This window comes from Talpa occidentalis, unplaced genomic scaffold (assembly GCF_014898055.3).
Source record: "Talpa occidentalis isolate TD23 unplaced genomic scaffold, MPIMG_talOcc4v2.1 talOcc4.6, whole genome shotgun sequence".
In the NCBI taxonomy this organism is placed as follows: domain Eukaryota; kingdom Metazoa; phylum Chordata; class Mammalia; order Eulipotyphla; family Talpidae; genus Talpa; species Talpa occidentalis.
Genome location: NW_023604972.1, coordinates 42,270,644 through 42,291,212, shown reverse-complemented (window position 1 = coordinate 42,291,212; position 20,569 = coordinate 42,270,644). Strand labels below are relative to the sequence as shown.

Sequence of the window (20,569 nt, the reverse complement as noted above, 5' to 3'; positions counted from 1 at the left end):
GTCTGAGGGAAAACATTTTTAAAATCATTTGTTTGCTATTAATTTCACAGTTTTCAGAACTAAACCATTGTGGTCTTCAATTCCAGCTCTCATATCTGTGTGCTGAGACTTGATTTCCTCATCTATTAATGAAAATAATGTCAACTGGAGTAAGTCTAGCAGATAATTCAGATGATGAACAATGGAGCCTATTGCCTGGGTTCAAATCTTAGCTCCTCAATTAGCTTGGGAATATGTTGGTCTTAACCTCTCTGATCCTCAGTTTCCATATATATAACGTGGAGATGATAGTAGTATCTACCTTTCTTTTAGGATAATTGTGAGAGTTAAATGAGTTAATATATGGAAAGCACTAAAAATGGCATATGGCATGTAGTTAGCACAAGGCAATTACTAATATTTTAAATAATGTCATTTACTGTTATTGTGAGAGTTAAAAACGATGTTTATTTAAAAAACAACAACTCATATTGCCAGACATAGTAAGGGTGCCTCTTAAATATCAGAAACTGAGTAGCAGATCCTTTATCTCATTTAAATTTCATACAAACCTGTTAAGAACATTGTCTTAAAGATTTATTTATTTATTTATACAAGCACTGGTACAGTCAGAAGCTGGGAGGGTGAGAGAATCCACCAGAGCCAGAGCAGAACAGGCAGACTGATTGAAACACACTGTTGAGGGGAGCAGCGGGCGCAGCAGGAGAGGTCTGCGCGCCATGTGGGATCCTTGCGAGCAGCCGGGGATCAAACCCGCGCTGCAGAGGCTAAGGGCAGCTTTGCAGCCCAGAGCTCAACCGCTGCACCACCGGGGAGGCCCCAGAAACATTGTCTTATTGACTATACCTAGAAGAGTTTCTAAAGTAGATAGTCCATGTTGAGTGAATGGTACCCCATTTCACAGATTAATAAATTAAGACCCCAGAGAATTATAAAATCACTTTCCCTTAAAAGATGACATCACTTTGAGGAAGAGTTACTGGCACTGCCATTCTTATCACTTTTACCACTTTCGATTTGGTCATATGTATTAATAATAATAATATCCTCTAATTTTTTCCTTTCTCTCCCTTCTAAATATTTGCTTTCTTTAGTTAGCTTATTAAAATTTAGACTAGAAGAACTAGTCTATAATTCAGTTAATCTGTACATTGAGGATCATTTCAAGTTCAGTTTGTATGACATAGCATAAGACATTGTTCTTTTCCATTTCATTTTTCATATTCCAATTACATTTGGAATTTGAAGAAATTTGACAGTGTAACAAATTTTACTATACTAAAAGCAATGGTAATGACTATAATAAATTGCTTCTGTTAGTAACCTACTTTATTTGCTATTTAAAGATCCAGGTATATTGATTTTAAATTTCATTTTTAAAAAAATATTTGTGTTTAGTAGTTTTTATAAGTAGTGGGGAGGCACTTTGGTTAGTGAATGAAGTTGAAGGTATTCCTATGAAATAAATATAACCATGATGTGTTAATATCTCGATTCAGTAAATGTAAATTAGTTGAATGTTAAACTTCTTTTCTTAGATGTTTCCAGATAGATTAACTAATAGAAATCCAGTTTACTGTTTTAAAAAAATTTACAGATAATTATTTTTGACACCCTTATTCAATACCTGTAAAATATATGTGGTATGTTGCATTTGCCTAATGTAGCAGATTTCTAATTGGTCATTTACCTTGCCACCTCCTTTGCGTATTTTAATACAGCTATTAATCTCACTACAAGGCTTTTACCAAGGATAAATTGCTTTGTGACCCACTTCAATCTCTTTTGTTCAGCTAGAAAGCCAGACATGTAAAATAGCTTTTGAATATATAGATATATATAGATATATATAAATTTTTTAAGTTTTAGGATTTAAAAATTTGAAATGGTAAAATAAACTATTTTGTCTGTTGAAGTCACTTGACAGAAGTTTGCCTTGGAATAGAGCTTCTGTATCTTTAAAAAATACACAGTGAGTCACCCCCCTGCTCTTTTGGTAGATGCCTGGCTAGTGAACAGCTAAGCTGCTTTAGGCATGTAATAGAACATTCCATTTCCTGTTCCCTTGCTGACACAGAGGAGTGTTCCTGCTGGCAATGATCTAATCATAGTGCAGTAAGAAACATGGCAGTTTGATAAAACATGGTGGAGACAGCGGCTGAAATGGAAGCATATGTTCTAGAAGACATTCTTGAGGTAGGGCTAGGTTTGTAAATGAAATGAAAGTTGAAATCTGAACAAAGAAATCTTATCTGCCGGAATTATTTTACAGATGAATAGATTAGAGGAGAGAGCAAAGAGAAGCAGAGCATAAAAGCAAGATACGGTCAGACCATATTCCGTGTAAGAATGTGCCAGTCTGATTCACATGATTACTAAATAAGTCTGGAATTATTTTGTATAAACTTAATGCTTTGTGAATTGTAGATATATGTTTGGTAAGAAATAAAGAAAGGTCCTGGGACTTAATAAAAAGCCTTGTGCTGGTGATGACCTTTAGATTAACTCATTAGAAGGTGGGGTCTGCAAAAGCAGCTTTGAGTAGATTTAGTATCATATGTCTTTGAATTCATTTACATATCTAAACCTAAAGCTCTGTTTTCAGTTACTGTTAAAAGCAGCTGACTATTTTATGTAAAATTAAGCATACATATCAATTTATTGCTTAATTTAGCTGGTACATTCTGGTTCTGGCTTTTTCATGTGGCTGACTGTAAGATTAAATTCTTTAAAAAATTAAAAGATCTTAAAATCTAGGACATTAATGCTTGAGAGATTACAGTAAAAATCTGCATATTGAGTCATGAGATTTTTATATTTTGTTCCTTTGGTTATATAAATTTTATGAAAATGTATTTGAGTATAAATCAGTTCAAGGAAATACATGTCAAAGTGAAAGTGATTTTTGCCTTGGGTTTGATAAACTATTAGACATTTGTATTTATAGGTATAGATATTTAAATTCCATTTTCTTATCTATGAGTCTGTTTTTTTCCCCTTTTTATTAAGAAAAAACTGATTTAATTCAGATAAAGAGACTTTCATGATGGTGATTGGTATTCCTAAAATTTAGACTGTAAAGATAATTTATTAATATTTCACTGTCTTCATGAAAATATTTTATTAGAGGGAGAGGGCTTAGGAGAATAAACTGCAAAGAAAGCTAGGCGGGGTTAACAGGAGAAGAAAGCCTATGCACATTATAAAGTGCTGCATGATCAATGAGCATTTTCTGGAGTGCCTCAGTGTGTGCTTGGAGCCGACATTGCAGCAAGTCTCATGGTTCTGCAGAATGAAAACTGACTCCATTGTATCACCTAGCTCCTTGCTGACACCTGCCAACATACTCCTTCCTCTTCTAAGAGTTTAGTATCTGAATTCAATACTACGGTTAATTCTCTCTCTCTCTTTCTCCCTCTCATTCCCTCTTGCCCCATCCACCCCTACCCCCCTAGAGTTTCCTTAAACTTTGTGAAATTATCTACTTAGAACTGGTGATAAATACTTTTATCTAGGGACTTCAGTAACAGGAGTGGTCCTTTTTTAGTAGTTCAGTTTAAAGACATAAAATCATGAAGTTTTTTCATGGTACATTTTAATTTTTTTTTTTTTAATTTTTGTTTTAGATTTTAAAGAGGTATACTTTATAGATTTAAATAAATCTATTTGACATTTTCTTTGGCCATTTCAATATATAACAGATTTTAGAAATCTTTATTTTTGGGGGAAAACCCACTTAAGCAAAGTTTTGTGCCTTAGGTATAGGTTTTCTAATGCTGTCTTTAAAATTAGTTTTTTATTATTTCCATTTCAATTGTTTGTCATGCTAAGATTTTACATTACCTGATTTGTTCCTTGTTATTAGTTAGAAGGATAACCTCAGCAATTTTAATTGTCTTAATTTTCCATCTCTTAACTTGGTTTCTATATACCTGTTGCATTGAACTGTGCCAAATATGTAGTTTTCTCTTTAGTTAAATATTATTTGATTCTACTATTTGTCAATAATTGGTAGACTAGATATGAAATTTTTCTAAAAAGTAATATTCTTTCTAAAATTTCAAGTACCCATAATGACCTAATGCTAAAAATAAAAGTTAAAAGATAGACACTTGCTGCTAACTCGGAAGCTAAATGTACTGTTTTCTAAGATACCTCCTATTGCAAGTGGATAAACATATATTTCATAATGAGCTTTCCAGAAAATTATTGTTTTTTTAAAGGTTTAGCTCATTGTATAAATGTCCAATAATGAATAATGAAGTTTGTCTTTATAACACATTATTAATAATTTTATTGTTGTACCTAATATTGAACTTTGAAATTTATCACCACTTTCATCTTTGCAACTTTATCTGGAATGTGTTGTACATTTTTGTTTTGTTTACTTTAAACATTTGACCCCTTCTGTTTCATTTCTGCCTCTGTAATTTGTTCTTTTGAAATACAAATTTTTAAAGATGCTTTTATTAAATCTTAAAATCTTAATTTCACATCATTCGTGCAGATTAATTTTCATAATTCTATATGGCTTGTTTACCTTTTAAATTATAATTGTTTATTTTATATATATGTATTTAACTTGAAATTTTTGGAACTTCAAAATATTAAGAAAATATGATACCTTCGTGAAATATTAGTACAAATGGAAAAAGTTGATTTCAATTTGCTTCGTTGTTTCTCAAGTTTTTAAGGTAATGATATAACCAGAATACCTTGGTTATTTAAATTATCCAAGCAATGCCATCAGTAATTGAAAGTAGTCAAAGTGTTTGTGTTCCTTTTAACCTCCTTACCTAATATTGAGGTAAATTGCTAAATCCAGATGGTTTTTTAAAACAGCTGAGAATGGATGTAGGCATGGTTAGTTTGGTGGAGGGTAAAAACAGAAAAAAAAAAAAAGGTCTCATGGTAGTGGATAAGCTATGATCTCTTCCATCGTTGGAGCTCCTTTTTTCTCTAAAATGTTTTGATTTGCTATATTTAATAAACTTGGATTTACAGAGGATCAGCAACTAACTTTGCCTCGTTAGGTGAATGTGGTAGGCATAAGGTGATGTTAATGGTTGGCTAAAGGCTTCTTAGTGATGGTGGTCTTAGGCTGAATCTGGAGATAGATTGACGACTTCCAGGTGAAGAACAGGGGAAAGAAACATACTCCACATGTGCAGATCCTTCCCAATTCCCAAACAAAGGGATTGTGAAGGGTCTGTAGGAAACTTTAGAGTACTCTATTATTAAAATATATAAACATTTCTGCTCAGAACTTTAAGAAAATCTTCTTAAGCCCCTGGAATGGGCACTGGAACACCTGCTATCTACAAAAAGAATACTCACAGCATCCATATAAATATCTCTTCTTGTTTTGCTTACATTATTTTTGCTGAGACATGATTATTATTTAAGGATCTTTAAGCTTTTCCTAAGTTATATATAATAAGTTGTATTCCTTAGATCAGTGAGAAAGGTCTCCAAACTTTGTTTGCATTAGTCCAAAATTGTATGACCAAGTGCTTTTCATACAAACATGAGGGTTATGTAAATTTATTTGTATGAAATATGAAATATATAAGAAGTAATTTCAGAAACGATTACTATCCTGGTCTCTTATTTATAATTGAAGCGGTTAAATAGTTTTCTCTAAGAATTGTCTTAGAAGTGAGAAAGTCATGAATATTCCCATCTTTTAATTTCTATTCAGATTATTTTCTTTAGGGTATAGTATTTCATATATGTTTACTTTTAAAAAGTAGCAATTTTTATAAAAATAAAAATATTAACTGTTAATTGTCATGCCCAATTTTGTTCATTTATCAATTAAAGCCAGAGTTTTCATACTTTATCTGTACTTATTTCACAGGTTTTAATATGTTAAATGCCCCGTTTAACATATTAACATTTAATATATGTTAAATGTCCTTAGAGACACAGTGGGTTGAAAATTTGATTGGACCCTTGAAAATATGGGTTCAATTTAAGCATAGTAAGTAGGTTTATTATGGAAGCATCTTGCTCTGTATTAAGGAATGAATTTTTAAAAACGATTGAGTCACAGGGGAGTTATTGTTTTCTTTTTATTTGTCAAGATTTGGGATTAAATAATAGTTATTCTAATTCTAGAAAATCTACTTGCTATTTACATATGAATTAGTAATGCCATGGAATCTCCCTGAAGTAGACTTTTTTCAGGTACTGCTTTTTATTCTATAAAATATGCTGTCTTACGTAATGTACATCATTTATATATTACATTAGTAAGTCTCCTGTGGAGTTCTAAAGTTCTATATTTGCTATAACATTTTTTGCCAGAAGAGTTGGTGTTATTCTTAGAATATAAGTTCATCTAGAGACAGAAAAGTCTGGCTAAGTCGGTAAATCACTTGAACTGATATAAGTAACTTTTCCCTTTTATTTGAAAATAAAATAAATGTTAAAATTTATAATGTTTAATTTCATTCAAACATTTATTGAGCACTTACACTGTGTTCTAGGCATTTGAAATTTGATGAGATTAGATTGGTCGAGTTAGAAGACAAAATATCTGCCATTGGTATTAAACATTCTTGAATTCAGTATGCATACAGATATGTATTTGAATACTAGTATTTTACTTCATTGGTTTATCCAAATAGTTTGAAACCCATGTTTTTAGCATTGTGAACTTCTTAGTAAAGGAGATATCCTTTATCTAAAGTTCAAAGTTTATCTTTTTTATACTTATATAGTTAATTGCCATATATATATGAATATTGATTTGTCTAGAGAGTCCACTGAATCCCATTTTCATCTCTTTGTCCTTAAGGATTTTTTTTCTGGTAACATTTAAATCAGAATATGTCGGGCCTCCCCAGTGGCGCAGCAGTTGAGCACTGGGTTGCAAAGCTGCCCGCAGCCTCTGCGGCGCCAGTTCGATCCCCGGCTGCTCCCCGGCCACCGGAGGAGGGTCCCACATGGCGCGCAGACCTCTCCTGCCGCCCGCTGCTCCCCTCAGCAGTGTGCTTCGGTCCTTCTGCCTGCTCTGCTCCCTGCTCTGGCTCTGGTGAATTCTCTCACCCTCCCGCCCTTCTGACTGTACCCAGTGCTTGTATAAATAATAAATAAATAAATCTTAAAAAAAAAAAAAAAAAAAAAACCAAAACTGAAAACTTTAAAAAAAAAAAAAATCAGAATATGTCTGTGGATACACACATACCACATGCAACATACTTATATACACATACATACATTCTTACATACACTCATGTTTCTACTTTACTATGCAGTATGAAAACTCTTTATGTGAATATTGGGTTTATCTTGGGGGTGGGCAGAAGTTGCAACATTTCTTTGGCACTAACTCTAGAGAAATGCATGTGAGTTTGGTAGAAGATAGTTAAAAGACACATTCATGTTAGTAATAATCCCTGTTAAGAAACAAATATTATAGTGGAATATGAAGACTCCAAACAATTTGCAAAGAGGTAATGTAACCAAAAGTGTGTAAATCAGTCTATTGTCCTTGTATCAAAGTAAAGGCAGGCCAGTACAGCACAAGTCCTCATTGATGCTTTATAGACCAGTGGTTAATATATACTGTGGAGCATGGATTAGTGAAGGCCTGCATTGAGTATTTTCTCCATATACATGTAACGACAGCATTTTGCTGCTTCTAAATTGTCAGGGGCACTTTTCCTTATGCTTGATTGAATGACTCATTCTGTATATAGTTACTTGATCACTACAAAGTTGGTGAACCTCATAGTCCTACTTAATCACTGGTTTAATTCATTATATAGCTTTCAGATTTGCCAAGGCAAAGGCCATTCGGGAGGTGTTTATAAATGTTAAATATGGGATAACTTATTTTAATGAATAGATTAATATTGGCCAGTAATAAATTGCTCATGGATGGATTCAGACTTGTAACTACTGGCTTCTTATATATCTGAATATGTATTGTACATAGGATGCCCACATAGTTTTATGGTGGAGTAGTAATTATTAAAATTAAATTATACATAGGACAGATACTTCACAAGAATTATCTTATTTAATCCTCTAAATGATTCTGAAGAAATAGGTATCTACTACTTAGAATGTTTATAAGGATTAACCTAAGTCAAATCATCAGAAGGCTGGGACCAAATGCATTGAAAAAGAAAAAAAAGAGCCTCCCTGGTGGCACAGGCGGTTGAGCACAGCACTGTGAAGCTGTCCGCAGCCTGTACAGCATGGGTTCGATTCCCGGCCGGCCAGGGAGAGACCCACATTGCACGGCAGACCTCTCCTGTCTCGCCCACTGCTCTCCTCAGCAGTGTATTTCAGTCATTCTGCCTGTTCTGTTCCCCGTTCTGTCTCTGATGAATCCTCTCACCCTCCCGCACATCTGACTGTACCCCGATTCTTGTGTGCATGAATAAATCTTTAAAAGAAAACGAAAAAAGAAACCCACAAAGATGGTAGTAAAAAAAATGTTTATAAGGATTAAGTCAAATAACCTGTGTCAACATTTAATTATAACCTCATTTTTAAACTCAGCTATTTTCAAAATGATAACTTTCATAATCTGTCTTCATGATGATAAGTTATCACTTCCAATTGACAGATTGAGAAGATTTGAGCTTCAGTGATGATTAGATTAGCCGTTATCAAATGTTTTGATCCAGGGTTCCTATGCACTATACAAATTATTAAGGTCTCAAAATTGCTTTCTTTTCAATCAGGGTTTTTTTTATATATATATATATAACTTTTATATATATATAATCTCAATGATTATTTTGGAAATGAAAATTCTGAAAATTTAAAAACATTTACATATTCATTTATTTTAAAATAATATAAAGCCATTACATGTTAGCATACTTTTGTTTAAAAAAATGACTTTTTTCCAGAAGGAAAAAAACTGAGAGGAGCAGCATTGTTTCACATTTTACATTTTTACAAATATCTCTGAATTCTGGCTTAATACAAGATAACTAGATTCATACCTGCTTTTATAATTCAGTCTGTTACAGTGTGATAAAAAAGGAAGAATATTTTAATAACTTCTTTATATAGTTGCGAATACTTTCCTTTGAAACATTATTGATTAATTTTTTGGACTGTGTTAGTTAAAATCTAGTGGGTTACTGGGCAGTTTGAATGAATATTTTACCAGTGCATGCTTTGGTGATTTAGAAAGTTCTGGTCTACTAACTTAGAAGTATTACTTCATTTTATTCTATAATACCAAAAAGATTATGTTTGCTGATATCACCACTGATTTCCTTTGAAAAGTGAAAAAAAATTGGGAAATAGTCACAGTGTCAGATGTTTTTGAAAATTATGATTTTTGTTGAAAACTTGAATTTTATCACAGATGACAGAAGCAGTAAGCTTTCTTTGAAATGATAGAAAAAGTCTATGCCAGTTAAGTGTGAATAACTATAGTCTGTCTTAATGAACAACGTTCTGGTAAAAAAAGGTTACTGATTTATTAGCTCACAATTATGCAAATAATTTTCTTGAGACAACTATTACGATTACATATGCAGCAGAAATGTTTTCATTTTTGTCACACAGAATAGGCTATGTACTCAAGGTTGAATATTTTTAAATTAGTACTTTTTACTGTTTCATAATGGAAACCAGCTTTATTTTCACCATTTTTCTTTTAATTGTGAGTGGATGACAGAGAATATGGTTGATGCCTTGACCTTGATTTGTATTAAAGGTCTTCTCCCCACTATCACTTTTGGTATCATTCTTGCAAATGTTAACACAGTGAAACAGGCATGTAATGTCTTAGTATTATAAAAATACTTTTGACGTCACAGATACTCTGAAAAAATCTTGGGGATCTTCATGCATCCCATGGATGACACTTAAATAACTGCAAGTTTGCAATGTATTTCCCAAGTTTACAGCTGTGAAGGACATTAAACTAAGATTTAGACTTAAGTCTTTTTGCTTCAAATGTTATTTTATTAAATTTAATTTAACAAATAGTTCCAACTTTTCTAATCTCTTTTTACATTCCCTGTAAGTTGCTGTACCCTTCAACTACCATATAACACATAAAAGAAGTGGGAAAAAATTTTTTGTGGAAATTTGAATATTCTTTATAAGTCCTGTACTAGCCATTAAGGCTTTATGAAAACCAAATTTGAGGACTGCTGAGTGAACTAGTGAGAAGGAAAATATAAAATAAATAGAAATGGTTTTGTTTGTAGAATAGCACTAAGTAGTAACAGTGTTTAATAGTTTTGATTTTAATAAAGAGAATGCTTAGAATGATTAGGAAAGAAGTTAATAAATTGTAACTGAATATTCATTTTAGCAAATAAAACAATATATGAAGTATTTGTCAAATTTAAATAATTTTTTCATTTTGAAGAGTAAAGACCTTTTTCTCCTATATCCTTTCACAGGTGTCCGCTGGTTTTCATTTAGTCAAGAGCAATTTTTTCTCTGAGATTTATTTTTATGTTGTCTCTGAAAGCGAAAAGTAAAATTAAGATATTGTTCACCTTAGTTATCTGAAGACTAAGTTGTTAGTTTAAAATTTCTTTGCATAGCAGTAAAATTAAATCATGTAAAATCTGTTTCATATGTTCTTCCTTAATATTTATACTGCATTTTTGCCACTTTGCTTTGGAAATTGGTGTTGAAAAGAGAAATATCAGTATTATCCAAACACCTCTATGTCTTTTTACTTCTCAAGCACTATTTTCCCCACCTCCAAATTCCAAGGGTCTGTTGCGATGAGGAGGTTGTTCGGCCAGTGTTAAACTGCTTTTTGGTATATTTTGCTATCCGAATTCTTTATTTGACCTTTTATAGTTTAGCCTTTCTCTTAAATTTGTACCTGCTGCCCACTTTATTTTTATTTCTTTTTCCTATTTGAATTCTGATTTTTTTTATGATTTATTTATTTATTTATACAAGCACTGGGTACAGTCAGAAGCGCGGGAGGGTGAAAGAATTCACCACAGCCAGAGCGGGGAACAGAACAGGCAGACCGATGAAGTACACTACTGAGGGGAGCAGCGGACGTGGCAGGAGAGGTCTGCGCACCATGTGGGACCCTTGCTGGTGGCCGGGGAACAAACTGGCGCTGTGGAGGCCGCGGGCAGCTTCGCAGCCCAGTGTGTGCTGAACCGTTGCGCCACCAGGGGAGGCCCTGAATTCTGATTTTCTATTTGGTGTTTAAATTTTGCTTGTCAGCAAAATTCCTTGATTTCAGACTTCTCATTTGTTAACCTCATTTGTCTAACTTGTGTTCATCCTTAGCTCATTATAACCTTAAATTTGTATTGCCACATTATTCTCGTCCTTGTCACATGATTTGCATTTGTAATTTATGCACTGGCATCATACTAAAAACTAACATGTATTTGTGTAAACTTTTTAAGCTAACCAAGTTTGAGAAATACAGTTTCTATAATCTTTTATTTTGTAAATATTATTTTCCAAAAACATGTGCTGATATTTAAGTGTTTACATATATCACAGAATTCTCCTTTTTAATGTTTTGTCATGTTTGTACAATCAATATTTTTTGTCTGAAAATGCCTTCTCAGTTTTTCCTTTTTTCTTCGTTTTCTCCGTTAAATAAAGTAAGTGCAGTTAACAGTACATAGAAAGGTGCTCTGATTTATAAAACTATCCAAATAAAGAACCAAAGTATTGAGTCTTACGTATAGATCATTTAAGAAAAATCTTGGCAGATGGATCTTCATTTAGTAAATATTTTATGAATTGTAGCAGTAGAATATATCTTTCATAAAGTGATAGGTTAAGTGAGAATGACGAATTATGTTCACAATGTTTTTTAAATATTTTTGGGGTTTTCTTTCTCATAGTCTTAAGCTTGTATGTAGTGTTATTATGTGATTTTTCTGTAACTGAATTGTTCTTGGTGCCTTAAATGATCTTGAACACAGTATAAATGCTTGTTTTTATTTTACTTTGAGGCATTAAGTGATTCCTTATCTTTGTCCCTTGGAAGTTCTTTCCATTTTTACCCTTGCTTATGTGTATACTGGAGGAGGAACAGCTAAATGTTACTTCTATTACTCAGATCAATTTAGGGCAGTGGGTTTGGGTTTTTGAGATTATAATCTTTGTATGTTATTTGAAATAAGTTTGTTTTATTCCTGCTTTTCTTAATCTCCAAAGTTAAGTTTATAATATGAAAGTCTATAACTACATTTCTTTAGGTAGTAGCTTCAATAACTTCTTAAAACAAAAAGTTTGAGATGATTGTTAATGTATTTCTCATGTATTTCAAAATCTTTATAACCAGTGTCAGTTATCTCAAATTTAAGAACAAAATTCATGCTCAATTTTGAACCTGAACTAATAATCTATTATTTGACTTCTTTCTAACTACCCAACTTTATCTTTTCATACTTAATCTGAACTGTTTGCCTTTATGTTATATTTTGGTGTTTTTACTGCTCATATTATCAACCTGATATCTTCATCATCATTTACTCATTATTCAAAGTTCTACTCCTTCCTAGTTTTCTTTCTGTAGTCTTCCATTCATGTTCATTTTCTACCACCCTTTTCTGTTCTTAAAAAAAGTAATATGGGACTGTACATTTAAACTATTTTATGGTCTCTATTATATCCTTGCTTAAATGGCAGATTCTTTAATATGGGAACCCTGGCTCTTTTTAAATAAAAAAATGACTTGTATTTATAGAAAATGTATTTAATTCTGCAAAAGAATTTGAAGTAGCTTACAGTATATGATTGCTAAAGTGAGACCAAATTAACTAACAACTAGAGCCTAATTGGAAACTGGGTCAGTTTTGAGGTTTGTGGTATGTATAAGTTCCAAGCATAGTAGATAATTTGGAAAGTTAATATGTTTGGTGCAGTTTAGGTCATAGAAACAATTTCTTCTTATGCCCGGTCATGAGATGTACTCCACATTGAACTGAATAACTTATTCAGTGTTCCAGATATAAACATGTTTAATTCATATAGTTTCTATACAATGTAAACCAAGAGTTTACTGATAAAATACAATTGGGTTACTGCTTGTAATTGTTCTGTTTAGGTGTTCTATATCTTCTTATCATGCTCAGCAAAAATAAGCCAGAAAGAAAAAAAAATACCGGATGGTCTCACTCATAGCAGGAATTTAGAAAACCTAAACAAGGGACCAGGAAAAAACCTAATTATATTATAGTAAAAATCAAAATCAACAAGCAACTATAAACCAGAGACACACTACAAGGGGGGGGGAGGAGGGAGTAGAATCAAAACAAGGGGGTGAGAATTGTGTGGGGACTATAACCAAGATGAAAATGCATACATTGTGCAAAAATGAAAAATGATGTAAAAAAATGTATTAAAAAATAAATGCCTTCATTGTCAAAAAAAAATACAATTGGGTTAGGAAAAAAACAAATAATTTGACTAGTCAGTTTTTTGATTATCTTGTTTCAAAGATAAAAATTTGGATCATCCAAGTTGAAGTTAATAGCCTAGTGGCTTCTTAGTCCTATCAGACTTAGAAGTTTGTTTTGTATAGCTGATGTAATGTCGACTCACCCAATAACCATTTACTTATATTTTCTTTAATATTTCCCAACACTATTGTGTAGCTTTCACTTTTGGGTCTTGCAGATAGATATTTTAGATTTGTCCCTGTAAGGAAGGAAAACTTTGCCTGCGCATTCCATGCCTGCTGTTTCAAAATTTGTTACTATTATTTACCAGTTTTTATTCTTCATAATCCTGGGACACATTTTCTCCCTTCTTTGCGAATTTAGAAATTTTAATTTTGATACTGTACATTGTGATACATTGTAATATTGTACATTGTGATTGTTGAGTGTTCAAATGTTACATCCTGTGCTCTAAAGAGAGTGAATATTTTTATCTAGTGGGTTACTTGCCAATTAGATTAATTCATTTGAGACTTGTTTTGAAGTATTGTTATAGCATCTTTCTAATAGCTTGTACTCCAAAGTTAGAGTAGCCCTCTTTTTATGTATGGCCTGTCCATGTTATCTAACAATACAAGATGTTCAGTAAAATCCTCTCTTGCTGCTTGGATCTTGCTTTATCTGTATTTGTTTATCTTATAGTTCCCTACTAATTTCTTTTCCCAGTTTTTGCGCATTTTCGTCTCATACATTTTAACTTTCTAAACTTCTCCAAATTCTGATCTTTGTCTCCTGGACTAAATAGGATTTACATTCTGTGCCTTGTTTTTCTCAAATATCACTGAATTTGGCAGAAAGATGGGACAGTAGTAGGTTTCATTTTGTTGTTTCTTTTTAGTTGTCATTCCTGTTTCTCCTGTTATCCATTGTCTGAAAAGAGATGGATAATCAAGTTCCAATTACTTGGTTGTGACTGTAAATAAACCATATAGTCATTGCAAATAAACTGATGGGTTAAGGAGACTATTATACTAAAATAGGTTGAGTAACCTGTGAAAATATCTTGCATGTGAAATATCTTTTATGGCTAATAAAGTGCCACATGTTATAGATTTTCTAGCTCTTATTGATTTAGTTATAAAGTTATTTCCTATGTGTACATACAAAAGTACTCAACAGGTATAGAGTCAGTGCAGTTTCATTGCACTTGCTCCTGCCATGTTGATTGTGTGCCATGTTTGTATAGCAGTATCTAATATGCTCTTAGCTTTCTATGTTTAGAAAAGTGAATATATTTGAAGTAATTTAAAATAAACTGTTTTAGGTTATTATTAATGGTAAACACTGTTGTTGCTCTTTAGGAATGGATGGACAACTTTATAAAATCTCAGAAAACTTGGAAAATATAGAAATGCCCACAGTTATAAATGAACAGTGTTATATTTTCATTCATTCCATGTTTCTGCAAATACATGTGTGTGTATACATATATACACACACATTTTTAACAAATTGGAACCCTTATTATATATCTTGATTTCCTTCCTCATTATATTTTCCTATGCCCTTAAATTTTGATGGAGGTGCTAATTTAATGCCAGTTTTACCTTTACTTCTTTTGCTGTTACAAATAGTACTGCAGTGAGTACTTCTTTCCCTTTTACTGTGGATTTCAGAAGATTTCTTACAGATTTCTAGACCAAGGGATATGGATATTGAAACTTTCTGTTAATTACATACTCATTATAAAAATTACAGAGCATAAAGGAAAACAAGTTAATATTTGAATCCCAATTTTTCTTTGTAAATTTTTACTAGATTTGAGAATTATATAACCTTACTTTTAACATGATGTATCTTGAGTTTTTTTGTTATTTTTTCATTTGAATACTTTTTTTGTAAATATCTTTGTTCATATAATAATCTATTTTGACACTGTAACTTTCTGTACACTTACAATGTATCTCTAGGTTATGTCCAGTTTTTCTACTGGAGAAAAGTATTTTAAATGTCCTTTCATCTTTTGGCTAATGGTAGTGAGTGTGACTTCAGTTTTTGAGTCAATCTTTGTATATTTATGTGAATCTTTGCCAAATGTCATAAAATTATTTCTGGTAGGTCATTTACATTTTTTTAAGGGTAATTTTTGTAAAACTTTAATAAGTCTTATTTTTCTCCTTTTATACTTAGAAAAATCTTTTCCCTTCTAGATATCACAAATACTCATTTATGTGTTTTATCCATCTAATCTTGCTAGAACTTATTTGTGAGATCATATCTTTTGTATTCTAGGATATCTATTCTTTACAGAGTGAATTTCTTCTTTATTAGAATTCATTGCTGTGAATAGTCCTTGATTAAAAAACTTGACATCCAGTAACTCTGTAAATCTGAGCACTAGTCCTATACAGGTATGTATTTGACATTATACTCCTGACATAGTCTAACTCCCGAGGAAAGGAGACAGTTATTGTGGTGAGGTGGGGACACCTGAGAAAGGGTAGAGGTGGGTGCCTGATTACAAAGAATATAGGGATCCAGTTTTATTTATTAGTTTCTAGCACAGTGCTTATTACACTGTAGATATTTTGATGTTTTATAATTGAGAGAAAGCACGAGATAGGTTCTAGTGCTTTTTATATAACAAAATATTTGACTGTTCTTTATTTTAAACAAAAGCTAATGGCCGAATGACTAGATGGCCTTTCAATTAAGAGAAGTTATTTTTATCTTCATATAATAAAACTACTTTTATGATGGAGCTATTAGTTTTATCTTTTAAGCTTTGGTTTAACTTTGGTATCTTGTATTTGTATTGTCTATGGAGCTTTTAGAAATCTTTATTCCCAAGCCATAACCCAGAGTGATTGCATCAGTGTATCTGATGATTGGGCCCCAAATATCAGTACTTTTTCTGTTTTGTTTTCTAGTGTGCATCCAAAATTGAGAACCACTGCTCTAGAATTATGTATAAAGAGAACTTAAAACAATGTGCCCCTAAACTCTACAAGTGTCTTAGTCAGTTTGGACGGCTATAGTACCATACACTGGGACAATTTGTAAATAATAGAAATCTCATAGTTCTGGAGGCTAGAAGTCCAAGATCCTCAGGATACTAATGTGGTGTCAAGTTCTGATGAGGACCCTTTTCGAGTTTGCAGACTCAGGACTTCTGTTATGTTTCTAATGTAGAAAGCAAAGTAAGGAAGCAAGCTCATTTATGATTCTTAAAAGGGTGCTAATTCCATTTAAGGGCGCCTTTCTCATGACCTCATCTAATCTTAATTATTTCCCAAAGGCCTTCCTTTCTAATACTGTCAATAGGAAAGGCATAGGATTTCAACATTCAAATTTCAAAGCAGTATAAACATTCAGTTTTAGTTATAACATCAAGGGAGTAAAGTTCCTTCTTCATTGAATGCTGAATGGAGGCCGATCTTTGAATTATCTGGCTCTTCTTAAAAATTTCAGACGAGGAGATTCTGTTTGTCATGGTAGATTTTTTTGATATTTAAATCTTAAAAAAAAATTCCTCCTCTGTTTATGTTGTAATCAAAATTTATTTGGTTACATAGTCAGTGCAGACAGAGACTAAAACTCTTCTGTGTTTCTTTTATTGTCTTCTGAAATTGATGGTGAATTAAAAGTATCGGTCAATCTCAGCAGAACTTTTTGTATTTAATGTTTTCCTAGCTTCAAAAAGAACATGTACTAAATTGAAACAAATTTTCATTGTAATAGTACTCCTTTAGATCAATAAAGTATGCTTCCTGAGCATATTCTGTTGTCAGAATCTTTTAAAGGAGGTTAAAAGCATTGAGATATACTTCAGGATCTCAAAATAAAGGACTTGTCAAAGCAAAATTTTTTTAGTGATACAATTTTCATTTAGCAAGTATTTACTGACTGCCTCTTAGGCATCTTGCTCTGCTCTTGGCTTAGACTACAGCCGGGAAACAATGAGAAAGACAAAAGAAGTTTCTACTTCATGAAACACATTGTACTTGGAAGGACTGACGGTATGCACCCAGACTAGAAAATAGATAATACAGCATAACATAATTATTAATACTGTTAAAAAATAAAGTCTAGGTGATGGGGTTGATCACAGAGGGAAGGAGCTATCTTTCATAGAGTAAGTATGCAACATTGAGCAACTATTTAGAAACTTGAATGTTGAGGAGAAGCTAGCCATTTGAAAATTTTAGTGTATTTTAGGCCGAAGGAATTCTAACCATAAAATCCTGGGGTATCTCTCTATAGTTGATATTTTGAAGGTGTCAGTATTAGAAGAGATTAGAAGAGGTGGAATTATTGGGGGCGCTTTATGTAAGATTGTATGGGAAATTCAGACCATGTTTTCCTCAGTTAAATAGAGGATTTAATTGCTTGGAAGTGCCTTTGACCCTCACTTTCTCTTTGTCCTTTTGGGTTAACCCGCCTCCATCCCCCGCCCCCCACTCCCACCTCCCCAGTTTTCTGCTTTTACTTTTCTTGTAAACCCTTCACACTCACAGAGAAACAGGCTTACATTTTTCAGCTTCCTTCAGGAAAGGACCCACGGGGGCAAGTATGGATATGACTTAGGTAGCTATGGCGTGATTGCTGATGTCATAATCTTAAGGCATAAATTGAGATCAGTGACTACAATGAAATATGTTGGGGATAGAATGGGGAATTTTTAGAATTTTAGAAATAGCATCTTCAATTTATTACCAGGGTGTAGGAATTTAAGTTTTTTATATAATGACACCTTCATATTCTTGTATATCTTTTTATAGGTTATGAAAGATAAATATGTGTAGTATTTTTTTTTTTTATACTTTGTTTTTTTTTTTTTTTAAATAGAGGCATGTTTTATTTATTTATTTGTTTGTTTGTTTGTTTTGTTTATACATGCACTGGGTACAGTCAGAAGCACGGGAGGGTGAGAGAATTTACCAGAGCCAGAGCGGGAATCAGAGCAGGCAGAAGGACCGAAGTACACTGCTGAGGGGAGCAGCGGGCGGCAGGAGAGGTCTGCGCGCCATGTGGGACCCTCCTCTGGTGGCCGGGGAGCAGCCGGGGATCGAACCGGCGCCGCAGGGGCCGCGGGCAGCTTCGCAACCCAGCGCTCAACCGCTGCGCCACCGGGGAGGCCCAAATATGTGTAGTATTTTATATTTCTGTCCTTCACCATGAAGTTTAACTTCAGAGTTAAAATGCCAGAGCATACTTCAGAGTTATATACTTGTTACTTCACAAATCCTGAAATTTGTAATTTCTTTTGTTTGTGACTCATTTATTATATTATATATGGAAAACATTTATAATTTTGGTTTAAACTCTTAGTGATTTGGGGCAAAGCTGTAATATGCTGAAGTAAATTAACTTTTAATTTTTTTCTTCCTCTGATGCTAGTCTCTATACTAAGGAATGACTTTGAGGTTTTGTTTTTTTTATTATATTCCCCATACAATTGCAACCCCCTTATTTTGACCCCAACCCCTCCTTTCCCCACCCCCCCCCAACCCCCATAGAGTGTCTGGTTCATAGTTGTTTGTTGATTTTGATTTTTACTTTCTTATAGTTATTCTTTTTCCTGGTCTCTTATTTAAGTTTTCTAGATTCCTGCTATGAGTGAGACCACTTTTTGAGGTGTTAATGTTGTCATGTGATTATTTAACTTGCCTTCTTTTACAAAACTATGAATTTTAGATTAGATTTTACATATGCATCAATTTCAAAGCCATTTTACCAGCATGCCAGATAAACAGTTAAGCTCGATTTCCTAGGAAATCTTGAGCTTTTGATTATCAAGTAGACCTATCCATAAGAAATCAAATATCGAATGGAACATAGAGCTGATAGTCATACAACTCATTTGTTTGGTGTGCACTTGCAGTGTACCAAATGAGATTTCTATTTAAGACTTTCAGTATATAGACAAATATTTTTGTTGCTAATAAAATAATTCTTATTTTATTGTCATGATTCTAGGTAATGCATCAAAGTCAGTGATACTTGACTAAAGCCATTCTGCTCCACAAATATTTCTTTAAAGGGAATGCTCATATACAATTAGTACATAAATGGAGTGACCATATGTTTCAGCTTGTTTGGGGCAATTCTACTTTATATTTGTTTTCTAGGGTAATTTAAAAGATGTTTCAATTTAGATTACAGAGTGGTTGGTAGGTAGATAGTTAACCTACAGATAGAGGAATGATAGCAGTATAACTCAGAAGTTACATTTATTGGTGTGTAGTTTTTTACAATATTTTTAGGTTTTGTACCACCAGATAACAGGAACAGGAATGGAAAGTATACTAACACAGTTTAATATACCAAGTAAACAAAAAAATGAGTAAACTATAATTAATGATGCTTATTCACCTGAATTTCTCACATTGTTTCAGTTAGGCAAAATGCTCTTTCTTGAATCAACTATGCCTTTACAGCAGGTGGCACTGTGGTTTTTATGTGATTTTGGCTCTTTGACATTTTTGTGCTTCTGTTTGTCTGAGACCTGAAACGGCTGAATTAGTATGTGAAAGAGGGTGCAGGGATGCAGCTTATTTTTGTGACACTGCTGATGGGCTTCTTCTGGGATTCCAGACTTGCAACTGTTGTCAGCCTGTGTTATCAGTGGGCTTGACAATGTCAGTACCAGTCTAGAGAGGTGTGAAGAGGGATGTGTAGCCCAGCTCATGTCCTTGTTCTTTTCACTAGGGACTTGACCATGTGCTTATTTCCTATGGCCAATGCTATGTGCTTCCACATTTATCAGCTCTCCTTTTTTTGTAGGACCTTTGGCCAAGTGACTGGCAAAGTAGCAATACTGCAGTTTTCGCTGCAACTTCCCTACCCAAACCATAGCCTCTCTACCCACCTCTTTTTCAATGAAACATGAATCATTTACTTGTCCCTTCCCTTGCAGTCCGCCTGGTCTCTTGTGTCCATAAGGTGTTCCAGTTGTACCCTAAGCTAAGGGATTCTTAAGTTGCTGTATTCTGCTGGTTTACCCAGTTGATACCCTGGGGAGCAAAGCAAGGAACCTCCTGTGATGCCACCTTCTTTCATACATTTTAAATGCAGGAAATGATGCACAAATGTTATCTGTGTTAAATTTATTCTGATTTATCTGTGACTTTTGATGTGTGAAAGTACAGAAACAATATATTGGCCTTACCCACCAGGAGTTAGTATTGTGTGTCTTATCA

The 20,569-nt window shown here is 33.2% G+C and overlaps 1 protein-coding gene and 1 long non-coding RNA gene across 6 annotated transcripts in view; one reads left to right on the top strand and one right to left on the bottom strand.

Annotated features, from left to right (window-relative positions):
- The window catches only part of LOC119260608 (uncharacterized), a 44,048-nt gene extending 26,053 nt beyond the window's left edge, over positions 1-17,995 (bottom strand). Inside the window, exon 1 of the long non-coding RNA XR_005128762.2 lies at positions 17,899-17,995. This is a non-coding gene — a long non-coding RNA (uncharacterized LOC119260608). The remainder of the gene's footprint in view (positions 1-17,898) is intronic.
- The window catches only part of ANKRD17 (ankyrin repeat domain 17), a 145,658-nt gene that overhangs the window by 30,862 nt on the left and 94,227 nt on the right, over positions 1-20,569 (top strand). The window contains exon 1 of one of the 5 annotated variants that reach the window (XM_037529585.2): positions 1,929-2,196. The exons of the other annotated variants lie outside the window; for them this stretch is intronic. Within the exon in view, the coding sequence (XP_037385482.1) occupies positions 2,143-2,196 (54 nt within the window). The 5' untranslated portion in view covers positions 1,929-2,142. Of the gene's footprint in view, positions 1-1,928; positions 2,197-20,569 lie in introns of those variants that run through there. 5 annotated transcript variants of the gene reach the window in all.